Source organism: Mirounga angustirostris, unplaced genomic scaffold (assembly GCF_029215605.1).
Source record: "Mirounga angustirostris isolate CCGP_5_RB_7025 unplaced genomic scaffold, mMirAng1.0.hap1 SCAF_4, whole genome shotgun sequence".
Classification (NCBI taxonomy): domain Eukaryota; kingdom Metazoa; phylum Chordata; class Mammalia; order Carnivora; family Phocidae; genus Mirounga; species Mirounga angustirostris.
Genome location: NW_026991712.1, coordinates 140,318,898 through 140,338,281, shown reverse-complemented (window position 1 = coordinate 140,338,281; position 19,384 = coordinate 140,318,898). Strand labels below are relative to the sequence as shown.

The window sequence follows — 19,384 nt, the reverse complement described above, 5'->3', positions numbered from 1 at the left end:
ACAGATTAGTGAATATTCATAAATACTCTTTGTTGTGGCTTTCTTCTATAAAAAGAAAATTTTCTATTTACCTAAATATAAGGCAACCTGAAATAGAGGCCCATTTTAGTTTATAAACTTTCAGGGTTCTAGACTAAATAGTCGCAGTTACATTCACAGTATTTTATAAACATTCATATTTTAAAAACTGCCAAATGTTAAATTTTTTGCCTATTCTCACATTTAATGACATAATTTTATTCAGAGTCTTTCAATGCGTATTTATGTCCATAAATACATTATCACTAGAATCACCTTTCTGTCATTTAATACAGTTTTCCAAATATATCATCTTAATTTTCATATAGGTTGTTTGGGATACAGTGATTTTTGAATCCATGCTATCAGTCAGAATTTTATCCTGATTTCAAGTACTCATTTGCATAACAATAGGCTTTAAAAGAATTCCTTTTGTAAGCGCATAATGATTATCTTCACAATATAACCACTTACTCTGTTGTTTGTTAAACTGCTATTTAAAAAGCTTGTTTATGACAACATTCAGTGCTCACAATTTGAAAGACATGCATCCTAATTACTAAATCTGTGTTAAATTTCCTAGCTTCCTTCTTTTTATTTTCTATTTCTGATTCTGTGAGGTGACCTATAAGCTCCCTAAAATGGCATTGATTAAACTTGTTGCCGCCCCAGGGGTGCCTGGGTGGCTTAGTCGATTAAATGTCCAACTCTTGGTTTTGGCTCAGGTCATGATCTCAGAGTTGTGAGATCGAGCCCCACATGGGGCTCTGTGTCAGGAGCCCACTTGGGATTCTTTCTCTCTCCCTCTGCTCCTCCCCTCCCCTCCCCTCCAACTTGCACACTCTCTCTTTAAAAAAATAATTTCAGCCCTAATGTGTCTTGTGTGCACAATATTTTATTTTCTTTAAATAATTAAATCTTATTGTTTTGGGCATTCTTTTCCTGAACTCCACAATGATGGCAGTGTAAGGTAGGAAAAATTTTTCCTCTACTCTCATTGGTTCTCTGGCTGGGGCCTTGGAAATTAAGCTGATGAAAGATTAACAAAAGAAAAACAATTTATTAACAAGTGTGGCATGCACTCATGCAGTAGAAAGTCAGTGATGAATAACTCAAAGGGGTGGTTATACTTGGGCTCATATAGCTTCTTAACAAAGAACAATAAATTTATTGAGAAGTGACAAGACAAAGGAAAAAGGGTTTAGGTTTTAGGGTCAGAGCTGTAGGAAGGTAAATATAAGGGGGAAATTGATGGAAGATAAGGGTTGTTGTAGTTAGGTTTGTTATGTATGTTCCTCTTGCTGCCATCTCTGAGCTGAAAAAAAATCTAGATTCATCTCTGATGATGAACAGTCAGGGGAAGATAGCTTTTCAGTATGTGCTGTTTCACATTTGTCTTCCTCCCCGAGTAATCCTTATGCCAAAGTGGCATATTTTTGATAGAATGGTCTAATTCTCTATAACAGTTACACGCATAAGATCAGGATGGGCTTGAATCTTTATTTGCCCTCCTCTCAGAAAGGTACTCATGGGATGAAAATTTATTATCTAATATTAGAAGCTTTGGGTAGATTGTTAAAACATTTGAATACTTTACAAGATATGTAATTCTCAGTACTCCTTTAGAGAGTGCCCTCCAGAAGGGTAGAGTAACAGTATCACTTCTGTCTTCATTATAATATCCATTTTGGGCTACAGACATAGCTATATTTATGGAGTGCACATATTACCCAACTACTTAGATTTACCTTTCTCTACTACTCTCCATTTTATTTTTATTATTATTTTTTAAAGATTTTATTTATTTATTTGACAGAGAGAGACACAGCGAGAGAGGGAACACAAGCAGGGGGAGTGGGAGAGGGAGAAGCAGGCTCCCCGCAGAGCAGGGAGCCTGATGCGGGACTCGATCCCAGGACCCTGGGATCATGACCTGAGCTGAAGGCAGTCGCTTAACCAACTGAGCCACCCAGGCGCCCGACTACTCTCCATTTTAATTGAAGGATAAAACCATCAAGATTTATAGATCTGGTTCTTTATTTTTACTTGTAGTAAAATACACATTGCAGTAGCCCTTTCCATTCCCCTCCCCCCACCCCTCCCCCCAATCTCTGGTTTCACTTTCACAATTTCAGTTACCTGATCAGCCAGGGTCTGGAATCAGATGATCCTCCTGACATATTCTCAGAAGGTCAATACTAGCCTAACACATGCCTGCATCATTCACCTCACTACATCTTATCACTTAGGCATTTTATCATCTCACATCATCATCATAAAAAGAAGGGTGAGCACAGTATAATAAGATATTTTGAGAGAGAAAGAGACCACATTTACATAACTCTTATTACAATATAATTGTTCTATTTCATTATCAGTTATTGTTGTTAATCTCTTACTGTGCCTAATTTATAAATTAAATTTTATCATAGGTATGTATATATAGGAAAAAACAGTATATACGGGGTTTGGTACTATGCTTGGTTTCAGGCATCCACTGGGGGTCTTGGGACATATCCCCCTCAGATAAGGAGGGGCTACTGTACATAAAATTTACCATTTTAACCATTTCTAGGCTTACAGTTCAGTAGCATTAAATACTCTTGCATTATTATACAACCATTATCACCATCCATCTCCAGAATTTTTTTCATCTTCCCAGATTGAAAGTCTGTACCCATTAAACAGTAACTATCCATCCTCCCCTTTTCTTATCCCCTGGCAAACAACCACAGTCCTACTTTCTTTCTCTAAGAATTTGACGACTTTAGGTACCTCATTTAAGTTGAATCATAGAATATTTGTCCTGTTGTGTGAGGCTTATTTCATTCAGCATGCCTTCAAGGTTCATCCACATTGTAGTGTATGTTGGAATTTTCTCCCTTTATAAGGCTGAATAATATTCCATTGTATGTATATAGCACAATCTTTTAACCCATTCATCACTTGATGAACATCTGGATTGTTTCTACCTTTGGCTACTGTGAATAATGCTGCTGTGAACACTGATATAAAATATCTGGTCAAATCATTATTTTAAATTTTGGGGAGTATATACCCCAAAATTAAGTTGCTAGATCATATGCAAGTCTATGTTTAATTTTGGGGGGGAACCACCATCCTATTTTCCACAGTACCTGCACCACTTTATATGCCCACCAGTAATGCACAAATTTTCCCATTTTTATACATGCCTGCCAATACCTGTTTTCTGTTTTTGTTTTTTTAAAAAGGTGCAAAGTAGTATCTTATTGTGGTTTTGATTTGCATTTTTCTAATTACTAGGAAAAGTTGAGCAGCTTTTCATGTGCTCATTGGCCATCCTCATATATTCTCTGGAGAAGTATCTTAAGTTTTTGCCCCTTTTCAAAAGATCTGACTCTTGCCTGGGGATTATTTACCTTAGACTGATTGTATATTCTTATTTTCTTCTCTGTTTAGAAAAACTCATTTTTCTAAAGAGCTGACCCTCTATATTGAAATTCAGATTCAGCTATCAATTCTCTTATTCCTCAGTTACATAATTGTCATTAACATTTTTTTTAAGTCCAGAATTGCTCTAAAATTTCTTCTAAGTACTCAGTGCTTACCATCTCCTCCTTACTCGCTTCTCTAAGGAATTCTTCTTTTATTCTAGGCAGCTAGGTTGTTATGTCTCCTTTCTCATCCCAACTTAATATTTGAGTTGAATTCTATGTTCTGTAGGCTCCATTAGATATCTGATAGAGTTCTGTACTTAGCTATACTCATCATCTGTATGGAAAAAGTCAGCAGTATTTGGTATATCAGTTTATGAGACATCCTTCTCTTACATTGAAGTATGACCAATATAATGTTAATGTAAACAGTGGACCGTGTAAAAGATGTCATTCACCTTTTTTGTTTTGAACAACCTAAATTTCCAACAGTAGAGAATAATGGTGTTATTCATCTTAAATGAATTGAGGTATGTTCCTCTGGTGGCCTTAACGGTATCATTTAATTTTATGCCTATAAAAGTTTGTAAGATATTAGGGACGCCTGGGTGGATCAGTTGGTTAAGTGTCTGCCTTCGGCTCAGTTCATGATCCTGGGGTCCTGGGATCAAGCCTCTGCCTCTCCCTCTCCCTGCCCCCTGCTCATGCTCTCTCTCACTATCTCTCCCTCTCTCAAATAAATAAATAAAATCTTTTTAAAAATATCAAATAAAATATGTTAGTGAAGATTGTCTGTTCTGGAAGACTATAACTTTCAGAAACCATAGAAGACATGTATCAAAGGAAGACAAGCAGAAAATGCAAAAATCATTGATTGTGCTTATCTGCAGGTTTTAGGTTTGTATTACTGGTATTTGCCAGGCAGATAAAAGTGATAGGAATGGCAAAACAAGAGCTTAGAGCTATGAAAATCTCCGACCAGGTGTTTTGGGCTCATCAGTGAAGCTATTGAGGTTGTGGTCCAACGTGATCCATGAGTCAGTGTGTATCAGCCATTGACCTTTCTTGGTTGGATAGATCTTTATTCTTACACCTTTGTGATCATTTACTTAAATCCACTCATTAATGTTTATAAAACAATTTTTTTTTTGGTTAAAAAAAATCCACGGTTTAAAAAAAAATTGGTATTATTAGCCTGTACCCTTGCAGATATAAAGTTATCAGCGTTTGTTACTGCTTGCCACAGTATAAACCGTTAACTGAGAATGGTCTGTTTGTAGAGCCAGTTTTCCACTATCCGCTATCTGGTTTGAACGATATTATGTTCCTCATTTTATCACAAAGTACTAATGCATTTCTGTCTGTCTTCCTCTCAAGATGAAAGAAAATTTTGGCATCGGTTCCCCACCCTCCATACCCTCATCTGAAGGAGGCAGTCAACAAAGCAGATTTGATGATCTGGAAAATCTTAATTCATTAACAAAAAGCAGTCTGGATTTAGGTTTGTGGTCTTTGTTTCTCATAAACACAAATTAAATTATTTTGCAATCTCAGTTTTATTTTTACATACGATAACTCTTTACTGTCGTATTTTCATTCATTATGCTGCAAATTTAAGTCTGTTTATTAATCTGCTTCAGAATATCTGGAAGAATAAACATAGCTCATATGTCAATGGAGGGCTTTCAGATTCTGTTTTCTGAGAGGGCTGTATTTTCAGTGCCTGGTTCTGCTTTTTATGAGCAGTATGGATTAAAACTAAAACTAATACCTTACATGCTAAACCTGAAATAAGTCTCTGCTAATACATATTAAAATCTCTGGTGCTGTTAAGTGATACTGTTAGCTCATTGAATGGGGTTGTTAAATATTAATAAAGCAAGGCATATTTTAAACATTTATGAAACATTTTTATAGCCATATATTATGGTCAATTTTGGTGCATTAATAACTTAGTTTCCATTAAAGAATCCTAAAAGTATAGTGCCTCTCCTTGCCTACCCCAATATTGATTCTTACATAATTTTGAAAACTTGACTTTTAAAAATAATTTTTCTTCATCCAACACTGAAATATCAAAGGCTATTATATTATTAAGATCCCTAGGTGAGACAGTTAAGTTCTTTCACAGCACTGGGATTTATAGAGCCATTGTTGAAGATTTATGCTGTCCTTCACGTGTTACGACTCTGCTTATAAGGGAAAGTCTTTCTCTTTGGGCAGTTCTCATGTTGTATGGTAATACGTAGTAGGGCCAGAATGCACTATAGACGGTTTTATATTGGTTTCTATGAGTTCAGCATTCTGCTGAGTAAAATCTAAAGAATGGAATCTTTGGTGGTAAAGATTGAAGTCATCTGGGAGCGCCTGGGTGGCTCAGTTGGTTGAACGTCCAACTCTTGATTTCGGCTCAGGGTTGTGAAATCAAGCCCAGCGTTGGGCTCTGCTCTGAGTGTGTAGCCTGCTTCAGATTCTCTCTCTGCCCCTCCCCACCCCTTCTTGCTCACTCTCTCTCAAAAAAAACCAAACAAACATAAAAGATTGAAGTCATCTATGAGATGATTACAGTTGTCAATTCCCTGTAAGTCAAAACACAGCATGGATAGTTAATTTGGAATATCTAAGATTGGATGAGTTTATCCAGTTTTTCATCATAGATAACCAATTGTGACTAGGATGAAAATGGACTTTTTCCCCCACAACTGTCCCATGGTACTATTTTAAAAAATTTACCACATTTCTATAGTCCTCCCACTAAGTACTTGGAGAAGATTTATGGCACAAATGAATGAATTAACTGAATTAATAGGTCATGTCTGTTTGATTGCCATTGATACTTCATAGCAATGTCATTACTCTTTTGGGCCAGGCAATTCTTTGTTGTGGAGAGCTGACCTGTGCATGGTGGAATGTTTAGCAGCTTCCCTGCCTTCTAACCCTCGTGCCAGTGGTACTCTAATTCCCAGTCATGATCAAAATCAGATTTCCCCAGACACTGTCAAATGTCCCCTGGGGGGGGAAATTGCCCCTGGTTGAGACTCACTCACTGCGCTATACCATCAGGATTGAAAGGATAGACAGGCTAAATGGGATGGGTGTTGGTGGGGAGGAGCAGCAGAGTTGGGAAGAACACAGGGAAAATAGTCCCTCTTGAGCTCTGCTTTCTGTATTACCTAAGCGACTTCAAAGTTACCTCCTCTGACTTCTGCTACCTATGTAAGTTTCTTGGGACCGCTGTACCAGATTGGCACAAACTTGGTGGCTTAAAACAACAGAAATTCATTCTCTCACTCTGCTCAAGGCCTGAAGTCCTAAATCAAGGTGCTGTGCTCCCTCCAAAGGCCTGAAGGAAAAACCTGCTTTTTGCCTTTTCCAGCTTCTGGTGGCTCTAGCCTTTTAAGGCTCATGGTTGTATCACTGTGATGTCTGCCTCCGTCTTCACACAGCTGTCCTCTCTTTGCCCTGTGTCTTCTCTTCTTTGTCTCTTATGAGGACATCTGTCACTGGATTTAGGGCCCACGTGGGTAACCCAGGATGGTCTCATCTCACAATACTAACTGTATCTGCAAAGACTACCCCCCCCCCCCCCAACTAAGGTCACATTCATAGGTTCTGTGGTTGGGTATATCTTTTAGAGAGGTCCCCAATCTGCTCACTACACTGCCTTAACCTAATACTTTGCAAGGCCCTGGGACTTTATTTTTTAGAGATTATAGTTTCGGGAATGAAGTTAGACTTGTATATCTTAGATTTGTCCTCACTGGAAAAGCATTCATAACCACATGCTTTGAGGAAAAATTTTGAAAGCCTCTAGAATGCTGTGCAGCGGGCGTGACTATTTGGATTAATGCTAACCGTGGGTAGGCTGAGAAATTACTAATACAGAGTTGACACAGATTTGGGCTGTGTTTTCTAAGCCATCTTTCAAAATGAAAGACTTGGGCTAAGTGTTTTCTAAGCCATCTTTCAAATCTGTAACTCTTTGACTACTTTATTAGTAACAGACAATTTTAGATTTATCTCTGAATAATTAAATTTCTTTTTCTGAACAGTTAATTTAAAACTTATTTTTGAGAACCTTATGTGTAAAGGGCTATTCTTGACCCTGTAGTTAATCCAAAATTTTGTATCCTCGGGGCGCCTGGGTGGCTCAGTCGTTAAGCGTCTGCCTTCGGCTCAGGTCATGATCCCAGGGTCCTGGGATCGAGCCCCACATCGGGCTCCCTGCTCAGCAGGAAGCCTGCTTCTCCCTCTCCCACTCCCCCTGCTTGTGTTCCCTCTCTCTCTGTCAAATAAATAAACAAAATCTTTAAAAAAAAAAAAAATTGTATCCTCTAAGAGCCTCTACTCTTCTTGGGCTGTGAAACTAAACCTATAAATTAGCATAATTAATAAGATGAAGCATACAAGATAAATTCCAAGTCAATAATACATTTAGTGTTACAAGTTTTCAGAAGGTTTCAGATAGAAAGTAGTTCTGTTTCCTGATGTTTGACTGCCCCTGCCTGGATGGTACCTCCAGGGAACCCTGGATGAGTCTCTATCATTGCACCCAAGAGTGGGCTTATATCTGATTGTGTTACCTTAGCAGGTGCTCAAGAAATATTTGTTGAATAAGAAAGTGAAATGCTACTTAATGTGTGGTTATTCAACAGCCCTCCTTCCCCCGCCCCCACACCACCCGCAGTGGCCAGGTTATACAATAACCCACCCTCCTCTCTACTGAGATTCTTCTTGCCTTTATTTTATTGACCATTTTGTTCTTGCACCTCACCAAGTATAAACCTTTTGAAAAGTTCCCCCATTCCTCTCCTATAAACATTAACCTCCATTTGTCCAGGAGGAACCTTTTTTTTTTTTTAACTTTTTTGTTTTTCTAACCTTTGTGTGCCTGTATGACCCTTACCCAACACCTGCATAGGCTCTGGAGGACTCGATTTGTTTTATGGGCTCTGGGTACTGCAATGCACTTGGTGAGCAGCTCTGTAAAGTGTGAGTGTGTCAAGCACCGTGACAGATGAGAAATGTGTGCCTGAGCCCCCGCACCAAGGGTCCGTTGGAGGAGGAGTGGGGCAGAGGGCACGGGCAGCCTTTGTGCGGAACAGGTAATGAAAAGTTTTAAATGGACTACAGCAACCTCTGAAACCCAATGCCGTAATTTAACAGGCCACTCTTACCAGCATGGGTGGGTGGGAAACCGCTCTGCAAATAGAGCCGGTTCCCTCTTCCTAACACTGGTGTTTGGCCCTTCTGGCCAGAGTTTGGCCCCACCCCTCGTCTCTCAGTGGGAAGGAGGAAGCCATAGGCAAAGCTAGAACTCCGAGGCGGTGATAGGGAGTACAGTGCTTTGCAGGAATGTCGGTCCCTGTGGACAGGAGTAGAAGGGTACACGGGGATGGAGGACAGGCACCTGAGACGTCCTATAATACCGCCTGAGCATTACAGTTACTTTCACCCCCTCTGCAGGTTCTGTTGCAGTACCAACTGATTAGGTCCTGATTCCAAAGTTTCTAGACAAGATAAAAAGCAGTAGTAGTGGGTTTGCAGAAGATTTGTTCGTTAGGAAGAAACGGAAAGAGTTCAGGTCGTGTTTATAGGAAAAATTTTAGGATAATTTATCTCTTAAAAATCATTTCTGATTTTCTAAAAAGCCAGAGCTCCAAAAAATACTATAAATGTATGGAGTCAAGGGAGGCATTTGATCACAATTCGTAATATTTGTCTAACACGCTGAAGAAAGAGTGGCTGAGAATTTCTAATCGATTACTGGGGTGTATCCTAAGGGTGATTAATGGGCCTATGCCATATGGACACAGGTCCCTAACTATGTGTCCTAGGACTCTATGCACAACTCTGCCCTAGTCTTTTTTTCAGTAAATCGGGAAACGTCACAGATGGCATGTCAGGTAAATTTGCACATTCCAGTTGGCAAAATGCCTTAACCTGAGTTTCTCCATCTATAAAATATGGTTGCTAGTATCTTTTCTCTCTAACTCATAGTTTGATATGAAAATCAAATGAGGTAAACAAATGTAAATGAATTCTGAAATTCATAAACAAAGCCCTGTTAAAAATGTGTTTTCTTAACAAGCACTGGGTGATGTATGCAGTTGTCGAATCACTATATCGTACACCAGAACCTAATGTAACGCTGTGTGTTAACTATACTGAAATTAAAATTAAAAAAAATTTAGGGGCGCCTGGGTGGCTCAGTCGTTAAGCATCTGCCTTCGGCTCAGGTCATGATCCCAGGGTCCTGGGATCAAGCCCCACATCGGGCTCCCTGCACCGCAGGAAGCCTGCTTCTCCCTCTCCCACTCTCCCTGCTTGTGTTCCCTTTCTCGCTGTGTCTCTGTCAAATAAATAAAATCTTAAAAAAAAAAAAAATCAGGGCGCCTGGGTGGCTCAGATGGTTAAGCGTCTGCCTTCGGCTCGGGTCATGATCCCAGGGTCCTGGGATCGAGTCCCACATCGGGCTCCCTGCTCCGCGGAAAGCCTGCTTCTCGCTCTCCCACTCCCCCTGCTTGTGTTCCCTCTCTCGCTGTGTCTCTCTCTGTCAAATAAATAAATAAAATCTCAAAAAAAAAATTTTTTTTTAATGTAAATGTTTTTATTTGGTTATTTGTTATTCTGTGGAATTTTTTTTAAATAAGGGAAATGTAGGAGTGCCTGCAGTTGGGACAGCTTAGGTTAATAAGGGAAAATGTGTAGTGAGATGAGAATAAAATCATTAAGGGGGTTCTTCTGATAAAATATTTCTATTGCTAAAATGTCATCTTTTCCGTGAGGCCATATGTAAAATTGTAACTCTTCCACTGAGCAGTCCCTATCCCCCTTTCTTGCTTCATTTTTTTACCATACTACTTGTCACCATATGACATATTAAACATTTTACTTATTTAGTTTAATATAAGTAAGATTTCTACCTTGAAGGGTCTGCCCCTATTAGATGCCCATAACTATTTATTAAACAGGTGAAGGATGAATAAAAGCATCTTGTATTCACTATTATCTGGGTTTGCTCTTTAGGCGTGATGATTCCAAATGATATCCAAGGCCCTGGCTTGCTTGTTGAACTCCCTGCTGTGGCTCAAAGAATGGAGCAAGATTTGCCCTTATACCAACTCCCCAGGACCCGAGTTGTTTCCAAGGCCTCGGCATACATAGGAACATCATCTAGATATACCACTGATGCCTGGTATGATACCATTTATCTTTGTTTTCACATTATAAAGTAGTTTTCTTTTTGCTCTTATTTAAAAAAAAGCATGATTATGGTGGAACATTTGGAAAATACAGAAAATATGAATAAAACTGAATATTAGACAATTACTATGAGAATTTCACATACTTAAAATAGAAGCATATATACAATTTTGTATTCTTGCAGTTGTGTGGAAAACGATTACATAGAATATTTGCTTAGAGAATAAGAGTTTAATTGTTTAACAATGTAAGCAAGACATACAGACAGATTAAGGAGGGAATGGATTCAAGAGTTAGAGAATTTGCTGGAATTGGTGACTGATAACGTGTCAGGGTGAGAAGACAGTTGAGGATGACTTATGTTTCTGGACTGGGACAATAAATGAATTGTGGCACCATTAATTCTTTCATATATGATTGTAGGAGCAAAGGAAGCAACTTAAGTGTACATTGGTAGATGAATGGATAAAGAAGGTGTGGTATTGGGGTACTGGGTGGCTCAGTCAGTTAAACATCTGACTTTGGTTCAGGTCATGATCTCAGGGTTCTGGGATCAAGCCCCATGTCAGGCTCTCTGCTCAGCAAGGAGTCTGCTTCTCCCTCTCCTCCTGTGCTCACTCGCTCGCTCTCAAATAAATAAATAAAATCTTAAAAAAATAAAAAACGTGGTATATATGCAACGGAATATTATTCAGTGAGAAAAAAGAATGAAATATTGCCATTCTCAACAGCATAGACAGACATAGAGGATATTATGCTAAATGAGATAGGTCAGATAGTGAAAGACAAATACCATATGATTTCACTTATATGTGGTATCTAAAAAAGAAACCACACGAACAAATGAACAAACAGAAACTGGCTCATAAACAGAACAAACTGGTAGTTGCCAGATGGGAGGGGGAAGAGGGATGAGCGGAATAAGTGAAGGGGATTAAGAGGCACATGCTTCAAGTTATAAATAAGTTATGGGGATAAGTGCAGCATAAGGAATACAGTTGATAATATTATAATTTCATGGTGACAGATGGTAGCTAGACTTATCATGGTGAGCTTTTCACTATGTATAGAACTGTCAAATCACTATGTTGTACACCTGAAACTAATCAAACATCGTATATTATACTTCAGTTTAAAAAAAAAATTATAGGAGCATGAACAGGTTGGAAGGGAAAATGAATTTGGTTTGGGACATGTTGAGGGTTCCACAAAGTGAAGTGGAATCAATTAGGTGTGTGATTCTGGGGTTTAATGTTGAGGTCTATCCTTATGTGGATAATTGGGAGCAAGATCACATGTATGTGAAACTGCTGGATTTGAATAGTCGTCATCCAGGGTAAGCTCAAATAGGAAGAGCATAAGGCCAGAATTATAGTCCTGCAAAACAGCATTGTTATAGGTATGAATGAGGAAGAAAATAGTGGAGTCGAATGAATGAACAAAACGTTGGAGGAAATTGATGAGCCCAGAGAAAGTCATAGGGGCACCTGGGTGGCTCAGTCATTAAGCGTCTGCCTTTGGCTAAGGTTGTGATCCCAGGGTCCTGGGATCGAGCCCTGCATTGGGCTCCCTGCTCCTCGGGAAGGCTGCTTCTCCCTCTCCCACTCCCCCTGCTTGTGTTCCCTCTCTCGCTGTGTCTCCCTCTGTTAAATAAATGAGGTAAAGGAGAAGGAGTTACACATATATAACTACATGTATATCTGTGTGTGTGTGTCTGTCTCTCTGTCTTTCTGGGATAGATCCAGCAAATGAATATGTCGATGCTAGAAAGATGGTGATTAAACACGGTCCCTGGCGAGGGTGAAGGGAGAGAAGGACATTGCACACCTAGAAGATGAGCCTTTGGTGGTTTGATGGGAGGAAGTTTACCTCCTCCACAGAGACAGGTGCCAGGAATGAAAAGGAAAGTACAAATACAAGTGCTATTTTGTTTCTTATGGGCAGGAATCCCAAGAGATATTTTATTTTTTATATTTTTTGTCATTTAGGTAAAGGTTATTTTAAAACAGGGATGAGGTGGTAGTAATGTGGGCATTAAAAGGAGAGGTGTCTGAGTAGGGATTCACTTTTGAAACAACGGTAGGAGAGTAATGGCTTAGTGGAAGGGAGTTTAGAAAAATCTTGGCGCCCCCCTCCCCCCCGCCCTTTTCCAACTTCCCAGAGCAAGGGAATGAGCATCACTCCCTTGAGCATGGTATCTGTGGCAGAGAACCAGAAGCTGTAGAGAGAACAGAAGAGGTTGAGAGAACATTCGGTGAAGAGGTCAGGGTGTGGAGTAGTTTCTTGACAACTCAAGGAGATTCCATGGAGTGTGATGGGTAGTTTGGCTGGAGGGTCTTGGGGGTGAGTCTGGGAATGGAAGCAAGGAGAAACCAGAGAATCAGGGAAGAAAGGAGTTGGTGGCCAAGCATAACAGGGATGAGAGATAGGGTGGATTTATTGGCATTCATGTTTTTATTAAAACTTTAGTCCAAGTATGTTGATATATGAAGTGTCTTAGAATGATAGCACTTCTCGGTTCAGCAACCTCGTGACCTTTGCCTATAGTTTTAGATAGAAACTTCATATCACAAACAGTTGGTCTCTGGGCTTCAGCATAGCTCCTCTCTGAGTGGAAAGGAAAGACTCAGATCGGCTCAACTACTTGAAGGAATTCGGTGGCTTTTTATTCAGCAGAACTGGACCAGTGTGCAGAGGGGAGGTGCTGACAGGTCCTACATCCTGGTGCGAGTGATGTAACCAGCTCCCAGGGAAACACATAGTCTTAAACAGGCAGCGGGTTTGTTTCTTTAGGAGAGATGCCTGGAGGTGGAAGTACCGGAAGGCTTAGGAATATAATTTTATGACTTCTTAAAAATTAAAAATTTTTAAAATTTTTTATTGTTATGTTAATCACCATACATTACATCATTAGTTTTTTTTTTTTAAAGATTTTATTTATTTGAGACAGAGAGAATGAGAGACAGAGAGCATGAGAGGGAGGAGGGTCAGAGGGAGAAGCAGACTTCCTGCCGAGCAGGGAGCCCGATGCGGAACTCGATCCCGGGACTCCAGGATCATGACCTGAGCTGAAGGCAGTCGCTTAACCAACTGAGCCACCAGGCGCCCTTTGTTTTGTTTTTAATATTCAACTTGAAGGGGGCCAGTGGTGCAATGGATAATGTGTCTGTGGATCAGAATATTTATTCAGTTTATTTAAACTAAAAACAAAACAAAAACAGTTATTTCTCCTGCCTTTCACCCCCTGCCTCTTGAAACTACCAATGTATTCTCTGTATCTATGAGCTTGGTTTTTTGGTTCTTGTTTGTTTTAGATTCCACATATAAGAGAGATCATGTGGTGTTTGTCTTTCTGTCTGATTTATTTCACTTACCATAATACCCTCAAGTTCCATCCATGTAGTCTCAAAGGCAAGATTTCATTCTTTTATGGCTGTATAATAATCTAGTGTGTGTGTACACATACATATACATCATGATTATCTATCAATGGATTGTTTCTGTATCTTGACTGCCATAAATAATGCTGCAATGAACATGGGGGTGCATATATCTTTCACATAAGTGTTTTCATTTTTTTTTAGGTAAATACCCAGAAGTGATATTGCTGGATCATACAGTAGTTGTATTTTAAAATTTTTGAGGAACCTCCATACTTTTTCCAATTTACCTTTCCAACAACAGTGTACAGGAGTTCCCTTTTCTCCATATCTTTGCCAACCAACACTTGTTATGTCTTGTTTTTTGTTTTGTTTTTTTTGATAATAGCCATTCTAACAGTGTGAAGTGATACCTCATTATGGTTTTGTTTTTTTTTTTTGAAGATTTTATTTATTTATTAGACAAAGAGAGAGCACAAGCAGGAGGAGCAGCAGAGGAAGAGGGAGAAGCAGGCTTCCCGTGGAGCAAGGAGCCCGATGCAGGGCTTGATCCCAGGACCTTGGGATCATGACCTGAGCCAAAGGCAGACACTACCAACTGAGCCACCCAAGCGCCCCACCTCATTATGGTTTTGATTTGCACTTCTCTGCTGATTCATGATGTTAAGCGTATTTTCATGTACCTGTTGGTCATCTGTATGTCTTCTTTGAAAAAAATGTCTATTCAGATCTTCTGCCCATTTTTTCATTGGATTGTTTTTTGGTATTGAGTTGTATGAATTCTTTATATATTTTGGATTTTAGTCCCTTATCAGATAGATGATTTGCAGTTATTTTATCCCATTCAGTAGGTTGCCATTTCATTTTGTGTATGGTTTCCTTTGCTGTGCAGAAGAAGCTTTTTAGTTTGTAGTCCCACTTGTTTATTTTTGCTTTTGTTGCCTTCATTGTTGATGTCAGATTAAAAAAAATAATTACTAAGACCTATGCCAAGGAGTTCACCACCTAGGTTTTCTTCTAGGAATTTTATGGTTTCAGGCCTTACATTCAAGTCTTTAATCCATTTTGAATTAATTTTTGTGTATGCTGTAAGATAGCAGTCCAGTTTCATTTTTTTTGTATGTGGCTGTCCAATTTTCCTTACACCATTTGTTAAAGAGATCATCCTTTCACCACTGTATGTTCTTGGCTCCTTTGTTGTAAATTAATTGATGATCTATGTTTTGGTTTATTTCTGGGCTCTCTATTCCATTGATCTATGGTCTCTTTTTATGCCAATACCATACTATTTTAATTACTATAGCTTTGTAATATAGTTTGAAATCTGGAAGCATGTTGCCTTCCAGCTTTGTTCTTTCTCAAGATTGCTTTAGTTCTTCTGGGTCTTTGTAGTTTCATAGAAGTTTTAGGACTGTTTGTTCTGTTTCTGTGAAAAATACCATTGGAATTCTGATAGTAGTTGCATTGAATCCGTATATTATTTAGGATAGTACAGACATATTTATGATAATATTTTTTCTAATCCATGAGCATGGGATATCTTTCCATTTATTTGTGTCATCTTCAATTTCTTTCATTAGTATCTTGTAGTTTTCAGTATGCAGGTCTTTCATCTTGGTTATTTTTAGGTATTCTTTTTGATCGAATTGTAAATGGGATTGTTTTCTTAATTTCTTTTTTGATACTTTGTATCAGTATAAAGAAACAGAACAGATTTTTGCATGTTGATTTTGTGTACTACAACTTTGCAGAATTTGTTTATTCTAACAATTTTGGGGTGGAGTCTTTAGAGTTTTCTATATATAAGAAATATGTCATCTGCCAATAGTGAGTTTTACTTCTTCCTTTCCAGTTTGGATGCCTTTAGTTTCTTTTTCTGGTTGAATTGCTCTGGCTAGGACTTCCAGTACTATGTTGAAGAAAAATGTTAAGAGTGGACATCCTTGTCTTGTTCCTGATCTTAAAGGAAAAGCTTTCACCTTTTCACTGTTAAGTCTGATCTTAGCTATGGGCTTGTATTATGTGGAAGTACATTTCCTCTATACCTGCTTTGTTTAGGGTTTTTATTATAAATATGTTGAATGTTGATGTTGAATTTTTTTTTTTTTTTAAGATTTTATTTATTTATTTGACAGAGAGAGACACAGTGAGAGAGGGAACACAAGCAGGGGGAATGGGAGAGGGAGAAGCAGGCTTCCCTCTCAGCAGGGAACCCGATGCGGGGCTTGATCCCAGGACTCTGGGATCATGACCTGAGTGGAAGGCAGACACTTAACAACTGAGCCACCCACGTGCCCCTGGGTGTTGAATTTTGTCAAATGCTTTTTTCTGCATCTATTGAGATGATCATATGATTTTTATCCTTCATTTTGTTAATGTAGTATATCACATTGATTTGTGAATGGTGAACCATACTTGCATCCCTGGAATCAATCTGACTGGATTGTGGTGTATGATCCTTTCAGTGTATTGTTGAATTTGGTTTGCTAATATTTTGTTGAGGATTTTTGCATCTTTGTTCATTAGGGTTGTTAGCCTATAATTTTCTTTTTTTTTTTTGTGGTGTTTTCGTCTGGTTTTGGTATCAAGGTAATGCTAGTCTTATAAAATGTGTTTTGAAGAGTTCACCCCTTCTATTTTTTGGAAGATTTTGAGAAGGATTGGTATTAAATTGTCTTTGAATGTTTGGTAGAATTCACCAGTGAAGCCATCTGGTTTTGGACTTTTATTTATTGGGAGGTTTTCAATTACTGATTCAATCTCCTTGCTAGTAGTTGGTCTGTTCAGATTTTCTTTTTCTACATGATTCAGTCTTGAAAGATTGTATGATTCTAGAAATTTATCTATTGGCATATAATTGTTCATAGTCTCATAATTCTTTGTATTTCTGTGGCATCAATTGTAACATCTCTTTCATTTCTGATTTTATTTGAGTCCTCTCTTTTTCTTGGTAAGTCTAGTTAAAGGTTTGTCAATTTCAAAGAACCAGCTTATGGTTTCATTGATCTTTCTACTGTTTGTTTGTTCGTTTATTTATTTATTTATTTGACAGAGAGCGCACAAGCTGGGGGAGTGGCAGGCAGAGGGAGAGGGGAAAAGCAGGCTCCCCGCTGAGCAGAGAGCCCTACGTGGGGCTCGATCCCAGGACTCTGGGATTATGACCTGAGCTGAAGGCAGACGTGTAACTGACTGAGTCACCCAGGTGCCCCTCTACTGTCATTTTAGTCTCTATTTCATTTATTTCTGCTCTAATCTTTGTTATTTCCTTCCTTCTACAAGTTTTGGGCTTCATTTGTTTTTCTAGTTCCTTGCTATGTAAAGTTAAGTTGTTCAAGACTTGTTTCTTGAGGTAGGCATTTATTGCCATGAGTTTCCCACTTAAAACTGCGTTTGCTGCATCATATGAAGTTTGGCGTGTTTTATTTACATTTTTGCTTATCTCAAGATACTTTTTTTATTTCTCTTTGGATTTCTTCTTTGACCCATCAGTTGTTCAGTAGCATGTTGTTTAATCTCCACGTATTTGTGAACTTTCTAGTGTTTTTCTTGTAATTATTTTCTTGTTTTATGCCATTGCAGTTAGAAAAGATGCTTTGTTTAATTTTAGTCATCTTAAATTGATTAAGACTTGTTTTGTGGCCTAACATAAGATCTGTCTTAGAAAATATTCCATGTGCATTTGAAGAATGTGTATTCTGTTGCTTTTGGATGGCATATTCTGTATGTGTCTGTTAAATCCATCTGTTCTAACATGTCATTTAAGGCTGATGTTTCCCTATTGATTTTCTGTCTAGATAATCTATCCATTGATGTAAGTGGGGAATTAAATCCCCTACTATTATTGTATTGCACTCTATATTTCTCCCTTTAAGTCTGTTAATATTTGCTTAATATATTTAAGTACTCCTGTGTTGAGGCATAAATGTTTACAAATATCCTCTTACTGGACTGATCCCTTTATCATGGTATAACACCCTTCTTTGTCTATTATTCTTGGTTTTAAAGTTTATTTTGTCTGATATAAGTATGGCTATTCCAGCTTCCTTTTAGTTCTCATTTGCATGGAATATCTTTTTCCATCCTTTCCCTTTCACTCTGTGTGTGCCCTTATATCCGAAGTGAGTCTCTATAGAGCAGCATGTAGATGGGTCTTGTTTTTTAATACATTCAGCCACTCTTTTCTTTGAGTATAGATTTTAGTCCATTTACATTTAAAGTAATTATTGACAGATATGTGTTTATTGCCATTTTGCTAATTGTTTTCTATCTGTTTTTGTAGTTGAGCTTTTCTCTGTTCTTCTCTTTCTTTTTGGTTTGATGACTTCAGTGGTATGCTTATATTCTTACTTTTATGTATTTACTATTGGTTTTTGATTTGTGGTTACCATGAGACTTAGATATAACAACTTATATCTATAATAGTCTACTTTAAGTTGATAATACCTTACATTTGATCCCATTCTAAAGCTCAGCATTTTTGCCCCTCCCCCACTATGTTTTGGTTTTGATATTGTATTTACTACATCTTTTTATCTTGTGTATCCCTTAACTAATTATTGTAATCATAGTTATTATTACTGGTTTTTTTTCTTTTAACCCTTACACTAGTGTTTTAAATAATCCACGACCTTTACTATATATTTACTTTTCCAATGAGATTTCTTCTCTCACATGTGTTCTCATTACTAATTAGCACCTTTCTTTTCAGTTTAAAGAAGTCCCTCTAACCTTTCTTGTAAGGCCATTTTAGTGCTGATGAACTCCTTTAGCTTTTGCTTGTCTGGAAAATTCTTTATCCTTCAATTCTGAATCATAATTTTGCCAGATAGAATATTTTTGGTTTGAAGTTTTTTCTTTCAGCACTTTGAATATATCATTCCATTCCCTTGTGACCTGTAATGTTTGTGCTCAAATATCTGCTAGTAGTCTTAAGAGGGGGGTGGTCCTCATATGTAACAAGGTTTCTTTCTCTTGCTGCTTTTAATATTCTTTCCTGTCTTTAACTTTTGGCATTTTAATTATGATGTGTTGTGGTGTGAATCTCTTTGGCTTCATCTTGTTTCGAATTCTCTGGGTTTACTGGAGCTGGATGGCTGTTTCATTCCCCAAGTTAGGGAAGTTTTAGCCATTATTTCCTAATAAGATTTCCACCTCTTTCTCTCTCTCTCTCTTCTTCTGGGAGCCCTATAAAAAGTCAATGTCAGTTTGTTTGATGTTGGCTTGTAAATCCCTTAAGCTATTTTCACTTTTTTTATTCGTTTTTCCTCTTGCTGCTTTGATTGGGTGAGATCTTTGTCTTTGAGTTGCCGGATCCTTCTGTTTCATCTAGTCATCTATTGAACCCCTCCAGTGTATTTTTCAGTT

General features: G+C 38.1%; 1 protein-coding gene across 8 annotated transcripts in view; it reads left to right on the top strand.

Annotated features, from left to right (window-relative positions):
* PATJ (PATJ crumbs cell polarity complex component) overlaps nt 1-19,384 on the top strand; it is a 352,466-nt gene that overhangs the window by 106,349 nt on the left and 226,733 nt on the right. For all 8 annotated transcript variants that reach the window (XM_045897546.3, XM_045897547.3, XM_045897545.3 and 5 more), the window contains 2 exons: nt 4,812-4,935; nt 10,464-10,632. In XM_045897546.3, coding sequence (XP_045753502.2) covers nt 4,812-4,935; nt 10,464-10,632 — 293 coding nt within the window. The remainder of the gene's footprint in view (nt 1-4,811; nt 4,936-10,463; nt 10,633-19,384) is intronic.